The 10,587-nt window shown below is 40.2% G+C and overlaps 1 protein-coding gene across 1 annotated transcript; it reads right to left on the reverse strand.

Moving 5' to 3' along the window:
* Positions 1 to 622: 622 nt before the first annotated feature.
* Pate14 (prostate and testis expressed 14) lies at positions 623 to 3,471 on the reverse strand. The gene is made up of 4 exons (NM_001033325.2): positions 3,355 to 3,471; positions 2,657 to 2,770; positions 2,073 to 2,229; positions 623 to 853 (listed from the first exon to the last, which is right to left on the reverse strand). Exons 1-3 carry the CDS (start codon positions 3,413 to 3,415, stop codon positions 2,105 to 2,107), a joined length of 300 nt encoding a protein of 99 aa, NP_001028497.1. The 5' UTR covers positions 3,416 to 3,471; the 3' UTR covers positions 623 to 853; positions 2,073 to 2,104.
* Between the last annotated feature and the right edge of the window lie 7,116 nt (positions 3,472 to 10,587).

Here is a 10,587-nt window from a genome sequence, read left to right on the forward strand (position 1 = left end):
CCACTCTGGAAATCAGTCTGGCGGGTCCTCAGAAAACTGGACATAGTACTACCGCTAGATCCAGCAATAACTCTCCTGGGCATATAGCCAGAAGATGTTCCAACTGGTAATAAGGACACATTCTCCACTATGCTCATAGCAGCCCTATTTATAATAACCAGAAGCTGGAAAGAATCCAGATGTCCCTCAACAGAGGAATGGATACAGAAAATGTGGTACATTTACACAATAAAGTACTACTCAGCTCTTAAAAACAATGAATTTATGAAATTCTTGGGCAAATGGATGTATCTGGAGGATATCATCCTGAATGAGGTAACCCAATCACAAAAGATGTCACTTGGTATGTACTCACTGATAAGTGGATATTAGCCCAGAAACTCAGAATAACCAAGATACAACTTCCAAAATACAAGAAAATCAAGACGGAAGACCAAAGCGTGGGTACTTCATTCCTCCCTAGAATACAGAATAAAATATCCATGGAAAGAATTGCAGAGACAAAGTTTGGAGCTTAGACGAAAGGTTGGACAATCCAGAGACTAAGGGATCATTAGCTTCGATAATTTCACTTCTGATCTCTAAATATGGGCAGCTGAATGTACATGGACACACAAACAAGTAAGTGCAAAACAAGTTTAATTGAGTATAATATAAGAATGCATATTGTACAATGAAATCCATTTAATGAGGCATAGAATGCATTGCAAGGTACCCAACAGAAAACAGAAGTATACATATAGCATGGGTACACTACTTTGGTATATTATTTAGAAAGTAGGTGTGGAGCTAAAGATATGGTTCAGTAGAAGGCTTGATGACCTGCTCCAGTGGCATGATGCAATGAATATCTCTGAAAAAAACATAATGTTTTCAATATTTTAAATAAATAAATAACAAATAGATGTGTTTAATACATACAAACACATATTGTAACCTAGACATGATTCTAACACTTTGAAATATCTAATTGAAAGTATAAACAAAAATGTGTCTTGAGAAGGGATCAGTAGCAATATTTTCTATGGGCATCATTGTCTACAATTTTTTAAATTGACTATAAAATCTACTAAAGTATAACAATAAATATCCCAAACAACCCTGACTTCAAAAACTATGGAATTTACTAAAAGTGAAGCTAAACTGCAGTCTTTGCAGGACAAAGAAGCACATGCGCATGTGAACTCAGGAAAGATGGACATTGTGGTTCAGGAGCACCTTCACCTGTTGTTGATGTCACAACCTAGTCACTTGATAGAACTGAGGATGTCTGAGAGATTCCACAAGTACATGTCTGGGAGTGTTGGGAGGACATTTCCTGAGACAATTAGCATGTGAGATCTCTGTCCTAATCCATGGTTTAAGACATTAATTCACTTTAACACTTGACAGAATGCTAAAAGATGGGAGAGATTTCTTGGGGAGAATCTAACTGGAGGAAGTAGGCAATCAGGGACAGTTCTTTAGGAGCTGTATCTCATCTTGGTCATGCCCTATATTACTTAACTTTACTTCCCACAGGCCATGAATTTAAAAACTCTGTTCTATTGCATCCTCCTGTCATGGAGGAAATCTCAAAATCATGAGAGAAAACTAATATTTCTTTTTTTATTGTTTTACATAAGTCACAGAAGTGAGAATCTACCTAACATATGTCCTATATTCTCTGAATAAGAATGAAATGAGATGCTGGAGCTCTTGTTTGCTGGCCAGCCTGGCAGAAAAGGCATCACTGAAGTGAAGGTTCATTAAAAATAGGCATCAGGTCTGTCATATTCACAGGGAAACCAATCCCTAATTGCAGCATTTATCCATCATGATAATTTACTTTAAAAAGAGAGCAATCAAGAGAGGAGTGAGGACGAGTGTTCTATATGTCAATCATGCTGGAAGAAAGCAGGGAGAAAGGAAAGGATGCCAGAAACCTAGAAATGGGGAGTGACAATTCAACTGTTAAAATTTCAACTCCTGATGATATGTAAAGACAAATGACAGAGCCTGGGCAGTGGTGGACATTGTAGTCTCATAGTATTATAAGACTACAAGAGTACAAGGAAGGGATAAGGACTTACCTAAGTAGAATAGGGAGGGCAGGTAAGGGCTTTTAAGGCTTGTTACACAAATTTTGGTGATCACAACATTTATGTTCCTTTACCATATTATTGTTGGTCTTGGTATAATTGAAGCATGTTCCAAGACATCCCTGGAAGCCATATTGGAATTTGCCATCTGAAGAGGAAAAAGGAAAAGAGATAAAATATACATGTTTTGGAAAGAATCAGTGACTTGATCAATGAGAAAATCTGGTCTTCAAGGTAGATAGTCATTGTTTGTCTATTAATGTTACACACAGGCAATATTCCATTCACAAAAGTGCTAAGTGGAATTTTAGATTAAAAATTTTGTCAACTCTGATTATATTCACTGAGAAGGCCCTGTGGACCACCAAGAGACCAACCAAAATTGTTTTTTCTCATTATTGTTTGTTGATCTGATTGACAATTATTGGCAACCAATACTAGAATTAGAGGAACCCTTTTCTACTTTTACACAGCAACACATTCTCCCACACTCAGCATCTTTGCCAAAGATCACAGATTGTTGTATCTCTCACAGGTAAGAAAAAATACCCTGAAACCTCCAAGGTCTTGTATACCTTTATAGAGTAGCCGTAAAGCACACTTCCTATTATTTGTAGCTTCACAGGAGGTTTCTGCTGTCTCACAAATCCCAGAAGAGTTCAACCTTCCACAGCTGACACATGTCAGAGCTGGAAGAGCAAAACCAAGTGTAAGAGACATACTCAGCACCCAGCTCCAAGCATCATACAGAAGCTGAGCCCATGGCCCTGAATAAGAAAAAAAAAATGTTCAGAGAAGGAGTTGGATATACATTGTACTTACCTCTACAGGGAAGCCCATGACCTTGTACTCTGAAAGGGAATGGCTTCAGCAGAACAAAGAAAGTATCCCCACCCCCAATTCACAGACTGTAAGGATAAAAATCAAATATCTGATGCAGGCTGCTAGAGACAGTCACACAGCATTGGGCAGATCCCCCTCCCCATTTTCTCATTGTTATTATTCTATCAAGGACTTTTCTTGCCCAACTTTCAGCCTACATTTACATCTATGAATTAAGGAAGGACCAGGAGCCGGAAAATAAAAAATAGGAGGACAAGAAAAGACTATAGCGGTCATATCAGAGGCAAGGGAGGAAAGGAGAATGAACAAGTATAGGAGTGAAGGGTCAGGGATCATATCTAAACATATCTCCTGCTGCTCATTTTTCCAAATCACAACATACTGTGATAATCATATGTCTGCCTACCAATACCATTTGCCAGGATCTCACCTTGCAGAAAGCCCACCCGCAAAAAGATGCCCAAGAGTAGCAACAAGAGGTACTTTTCCATTGCAGTGAGAGCCTAGGAACACAGCTCAGCAGAGTGCAGGGCAGAGTACTCAGGACATAGCATCAACAAGATCAACATATATATAAGCACAAGGAAGGAGGGGCACCCAATAGAATGCCAAGCCATGAACTGAGCAGATACCCTGCAGAAAGCCCATATCCTACCTTCATCACTGGCTCTGTTCATCAGTTGGCCATGTCCTTCTGGTTTCTTTCCAAAAAGTATTTACTATCAGATAGTGACTCATGACTGAGAGATTCAAGAAATTGTGACCTCTGGTAGCTGATAAATCTGGAGGAACCAGAGCTAATGTCTAATCTAGAATAGATGCAGAAAGAGAGCTAGAACACGATTCAAACTCATACATGAAGCCAAGTCCAGGGATAATTCCAAACATGGATCAAGAGTAGTTCTCAGAAATGGAGGAGGCCAGAATATGACTGTCCATCAGAGAGAACATGTTATAATTAAAACATTTTAAAAAAAGAAAAAAGAGTTTTGAAAGCTGCAACAAAAGAGGTGCAGTCACATAAAAAGGCAAGCACATCAGAATAATGCCAGACTATCCTACAGTAACTTTTAAAGACAAAAGGACCTGGAAAGATGTTCTCCAGGTTCTAACAAATGACAACTTCTGTACTAAACAAAACTATCCATTAAAATTGAAGGAGAGATACATTTTTCCATGATAAAATATGACTATCATCAATTCCTCAATAAAAAGATTCAGACAATAAAATTTGATTAGGAAACAAGGTCCTTATCATTGTTTAATCCAAGGGACACATCTCAGTATAAATGATAGCCACAACCTTAGAGTAAAAAAAATTAATTCCAAATGCCATGTTTTATATGGCTTGGCCCTGTAAACCTTACTGGGGCCATGTGGGAATGAATAAAGGACAAAAATACATACAGAATATCTGGGATCAGGTGGGTTGTGCTCACTCTGATGGAAGCTCTACTTACACTACCAGGAAACTCAGTGAGTTCATGTACTTAAGGAGGAAAATTAGCTAGTTTCTGTGAGAGATCTCTGTAGGGAATAAGCCTCCAACTGCAGTCATCCTAGAGGAGGAAACTGTAGTTGCCAGTTTTTTAACATATTCTCAGCATCTGCACACAGGTCAGGGAAAAGTTTAGCCAATTTCCATACCCTACCTAGAAAAGGTTTGCCTGTCTTGTGAGTCTGCAGCATTTGGGTCTTTGAGATGGCTATGCCCATGTCAACAATGCACATTCACTAGGAAACACATCCAATCCCAATATCCAAGCAAATTTAAACTAAGAAATGAGCCAATATAGCAGTTGTAATAACTGACAAAACATACTTCAAACAAAAACTAAAAGAAAACTAAAAAAACAAAAACTAACAGAAAAGATAAAGAAGGTCACTTCATACTCATTGAAATAAATCCATCAAGCGGGTATTACAACTTCAGACATCAATGCACCAACTTCAATAACAGTCATAATACTAGATCAAAAACCATAGATTAACCATAATACAGTGATTGAAGGTGACGTCAATTACTCATTCTCACCAACAGACAGGTCATCTGGATAAAAACTAAGCAGAGAACATTAGAGTTGGATTATATCATTAATTAACTAGACCTAACAGAACATTCTACACAATGAAGAGTATTCAGTCTTCTCATCAGCCCATGGAACTATCTCCAAAATCAACTCCTCATTGCAATGCAAATCTAGCCTCAACAAACATAGAAAACAAAATGGAAAAACATCCTATATCCTATCAGACCATATTGGAGTAAAGCTAGATGCCAACATTAATAGAAATTTTAGAAGTACATAAACTCATGAAAACTAAGAAACACACTACTGAATGATAGTAGTGTCAAGGAAGAAATCAAAAAAGAAAATTTTTAAAAACATTCCTAGAATTTAATGAAAATGGAAACACCAAAATCTACAGGACACAATGGAGGCATTCCTGAAAGTAAAGTTTATAGGGCTAAGTGGCTATATAGCACATACACACACATGCACATGCATGCACACACACACAAAGTGAAAGAGAGAGAAAGAGAGCTCTCAATTTAATGATGCAATGATGTATGTGAAGGTCTTGAAAAAAGGAGAGCAAGATACAGCCAAAGTCAGTAGACAAATGTTGAAAGAAATAAAATCAAGCTGGAATTAATAAAATAAAAGTATGCAAATATGTAGAATTAATGAACAAAGAGTTTGTTCTTCAAGGATATTAATAAAATCGATGAACCATCAGCCAAATTAACCAAAAGAGAAGACCCAAATTAATTACTCTAAATTTCTTCGGTGTCTGTCATAATGCCTCCCTTTTCTTTTTTTTTTTTTCTTTTTTTTTTTGTAACGATTTATTTATTTATTTTATGTATGTGAGTACACTCTAGCTGCACAGATGGTTGTGAGCCTTCATGTGGTTGTTGGAAATTGAATTTTAGGACCTCTGCTTGCTGTGGCTGGCCCTACTCGTTCTGGTCCAAAGATTTATTTATTATTATACATAAGTACACTGTAGTTGTCTTCAGTCGGTCCAGAAGAAAGAGTCAAATCTCATTACAGGTGGTTGTGAGTCACCATGTAGGTGCTGGGATTTGAACTCAGAACCTTCGGAAGCTCTTACCCACTGAGCCATCTCACTAGCCCCAAGACAGTGACTCTTAAAGCACCTTACAGAGGAAAGAGTTTATTTGTGCTTACAGTTCTGGACTTTAGGAGTCCATCATGGTGGGAAAGTATGACAAAAGGCAACAGGCCTGGTGACGGGCTCTGAATGCTGAGAACTTACAATCTGAACCTCAAGAATGAAGCAGAGGGCTAGAGAGATGAGTCAGCAGTTAAGAGCACTGACTGCTCTTCCAGAGGTCCTGAGTTCAAATCCCAGCAACCACATGGTGGCTAACATCCATCTGTAATGGGATCTGATGCCCTCTTCTGGTGTGTCTGAAGACAGCTACAGTGTATTTAGATGCAATAAATAAATATTTTAAAACAAAAAAAGAATGAAGCAGAGAAAGCTGTTTTTATGGCCAGGACCAGGTAGCCAAGAGCACAGGGCAGAATCAGGAAAGACTATAACCTTCAAAGTCCCACCTCTAATGACTTTGCCAGCTGGGTTCTACCTCTAAAGTGTCCATAGCTTTCCAAAACAGTGCCATCAACTGAGGAGCAAGTGTTCACATGTGATGCTTTGAAGGAACAACTCAGATTCGAACCATAAAAAGTGCCCCAGTCTCTGAATGGCTGTTCTAGCTCCTCTATCAAAATGGGATGAGTATGTGTCTTAGTCAGGGTTTCTGTTGCTGTGACAAAACACCATGACCAAAAAAGCAAGTTAGAGAGGAAAGGGCTTATTTAGCTTACACTTCCACATTGGAGTTCATTACTGAAGGAAATCAAGGCAGGAACTCAGAGCAGGACCCTGGAGGCAGAAGCTAGTACAGAGGCCATGGAGGAGTGCAGCTTACTGGCTTGCTCCTCATGGCTTGCTCAGCCTGCTCTCTTATACAATCTGAGAACACCAGCCCAGGTAGACACCACCCACCATGGGCAGGGACTTTCCTTGTTGATCAATAATTGAGAAAATGCCTGACAGCTGGATCTCATTTGGCTCAACAGCATTTCCTCAACGGAGGCTCCTTCCTCTCTGATGGTTCTAACTTCTGTCAGGTTGACACAGAAAACCAGGGAAAGCAATATGTCAGACATGGTTTGTGCCTTTAATCCCAGCACTCAGGAGGCAGAGGCAGGCAGACCTCTGAGTTAAAGGCCACCCTGGTCTATATAGTGAGTTCCAGGATAGCCAGGGCTATGTAGAGAGACACTGTCTCAAAAACAAACAGACTTGGGGTGAGAACGGGGCAGTGTGATGGTGCAATGAGGAAAGAGAGACATCTTATGTTCTTTATGAAGTGTGCCTTTCAAGGAATGCCTCCCTTTTCATCTCTAATTGAATCTAATTAATCTGTAACAGAGAACAGTGTCTCTGTAAGATAGTATAGGCTACCCAATTAATGCCCAGTTTCAGGTGTAGACTATCTCTCTTCAAACACTACAGGCTACAGGCTATTGCCATTGCTTTAGTTACACTACAAAGCTTAATGGTAAAACATTATTGTTGAAGAAACCAACATAGTGCCCCAAGTGCTGGGATTAAAGGCGTGCACCACCACACCCGGCACACCTCCCCTCCTTTTCCTCTGGTACCTTTGATTCCTGAAATGATGTCTCACTTTGTTGCACTGCTGATATTGTTGTCTGAGCATCAAAACTTGTACTGTTCTTAAGCAATTAAGGATGCACGGGCCAAAGATTAAGAGCAGAAATGGGATAAGAAGGGGTAGTAAGCAGGACTAGGCAGGGACCCTTCCAGCAAGGCTTGAGGGTCTGGGCATGATGCAAGTGCATGTAGATCAGATCTCCAACCTGGAACTGGTGAGATGTCTTAGGGGCCTGAATACCAGTCAGCCCTCCCCCCCCCACCCCGGGACCAAAACCAGACCAGAAACTAGAACCTGAAACTAATCATCCCCTCCTGGAACCTAACAGACACAGACACTGACAAGACAGACAGACAGACGGCAGGCAGGCAAGCAGACAGACAGGGATCCCACTTTACCTTGCTATAGCAGCCCTCTGATGCACAGTGTCTGGGTCCTCCTGAAGAGAGTCTTCCCGGACAATGCACAAAATGTTGGAGTTCATCAAAAGACCCTCACTCACAAAGACCACAGAGATTACCATCGCTACAAACCTCAAGAGGATTTTTTTTATTGATCCAATGTGTAGGGGACCCTCCTCAGCATGCAGGCAAGGGGAGAGACCCAGAACAAAGAAAGAACACACGTGTTATACCTTGTAAGGGGCAGATTTAGGCAACAGGGTTAGCTGGCTTATTCTCATTGGTGCAGCAAGTAACCTTTTCAGGCATTGGTTGGTTTGCATAGGGTGACTATCTTTGGCCTAGTGACACACTAGGTGAGTCACTTGGTGAGTTACCTGCCCTTATGGTGAGTTATTATGATTTGGTCAGCAAAACAGCAGTACATTTTGAACTTATGGGTCAGCTATTAACATCACAGCAATTAACATCATGGGGAATTCTAGCAAGGTCAGGACGATTTGAGGGGTTTTTTCAGAATTCAGTGTGGGATCAGGTAGGGGAATTTCTCTGGGAACTGCTAATCTTGTTATGGTTATTTTTCTGAGAACAGTTCATTTTGATTTGGCAGCTGTAGACTTAGTCATTTTGACTGCTATGTTTCTAAAAGTCCCTTCAAAGGGAAAGAGGCTAGATGATCTTGAACTTATTTTGGATTCTACAACCCCTCCACAAAATGGTATTCAAGTGTAAAAGACATAATATCAATCTGCATTTAGGTGCAGCAGATTCTAGTCAAAACATTCCAGATCTGAAGTAATTTTGGTAACCTGAGTATAGAATGTCCCCCTAGACTCTTAGAGTCCTGAGATGGAGTTACCCATGCTTCCAAAACTAATTTGGAATATCTATGGTATCTACCCTGGAATTGACTGAAGTAAACATATTGGAGCTTCTTTGTCAAATGCTGAAAATCTAGAGAAGAAAAGCAAATAGCAACATCATATAACAATTAATAGTTATCAAATTACACCAGATTTTCAAAACACTCATAAAGATTGCATTTGATTCTCCTACAATTCCTTCACCCTTTCTAAGACTATCATATACGATCATCAGTGGCAAACATCTCCGTTCCGGGACTCCGTTGACAGTATTCTGCACAGGTGAGAGTGTTGAATACAGAAGCTAACAGCTGCTGGGACAGGCAGAAGCCACAGAGCTTCTGAGGCAGCCCCTTATTCAGGCTACGGATATCCGGGCACCTTCCCGGCCAGAGAATAGGTGTCCACCCAGCCCAGGAGCACTTTCCCTCAACATTGGCAGCAGACATATTGGTTCCTGGACTCCACAAAGAGTATTCTGCACAAGTAAGAGTGTGGGCTACAGAAGCTAACAGCTTCTGTGACAGGCCGAAGCAAAACAGCTTCTGGGACAGGTCCTGTTTTGGGCCTTCATCTTCTGCCAGGAGGGAGGTCCGAATGCCAGACATCCGTGCACCTTCCCTGTAAGAGGAGAGCTTACCTGCAGAGAGTGCTCTGACCACTGAAACTCAGAGGAGAGATCTAGTCTCCCAGGTTTGCTGAGAGAGGCTAACAGAATCACGAGAGGAACAATCTCTAACCAGAGACAACTAAATCAACTACCTCCAGAGATTACTAGATGGCAAAAGGTAAACGTAAGAAACTTACTAACAGAAACCAAGACCACTCACCATCATCAGAACCCAGCACTCCCACCTCACCCAGTCCAGGACACCCCAACACACCCGAAAGCTAGACCCGGATTTAAAAACATATCTCATGATGATGGTAGAGGACATCAGAAGTACTTCAATAACTCACTTAAAGAAATACAGGAGAACACAGCTAAACAGATAGAAGACCTTAAAGAGAAAGCACAAAAATTCCTTAAAGAATTGCAGGAAAACACGAACAAACAAGTGATGGAATTGAATAAAACCATCCAAGACATAAAAAGGGAAGTAGACACAATAAAGAAAACCCAAAGTGAGGCAAGGCTGGAGATAGAAACCCTAGGAAAGAAATCTGGAACCATAGATGCGAGAATCAGCAACAGAATACAAGATATGGAAGAGAGAATCTCAGGTGCAGAAGATTCCATAGAGAACATCGGCACAACAATCAAAGAAAGTGCAAAATGCAAAAAGATCCTAACTCAAAACATCCAGGAAATCCAGGACACAATGAGAAGACCAAACCTACAGATAATTGGAATAAATGAGAATGAAGATTTTCCACTCAAAGGACCAGCAAATATCTTCAACAAAATTATAGAAGAAAACTTCCCAAACCTAAAGAAAGAGATGCCCATGAACATACAAGAAGCCTACAGAACTCCAAATAGACTGGACCAGAAAAGAAATTCCTCCTGACACATAATAATCAGAACAACAAATGCACTAAATAAAGATAGAATATTAAAAGCAGTAAGGGAAAAAGGTCAAGTAGCATATAAAGGCAAGCCTATCAGAATTACATCAGATTTTTCACCAGAGACTATGAAAGCCAAAAGAGCCTGGACAGATGTTATACAGACACTAAGA

This window comes from Mus musculus, chromosome 9, assembly GCF_000001635.26.
Source record: "Mus musculus strain C57BL/6J chromosome 9, GRCm38.p6 C57BL/6J".
Lineage (NCBI taxonomy): Eukaryota > Metazoa > Chordata > Mammalia > Rodentia > Muridae > Mus > Mus musculus.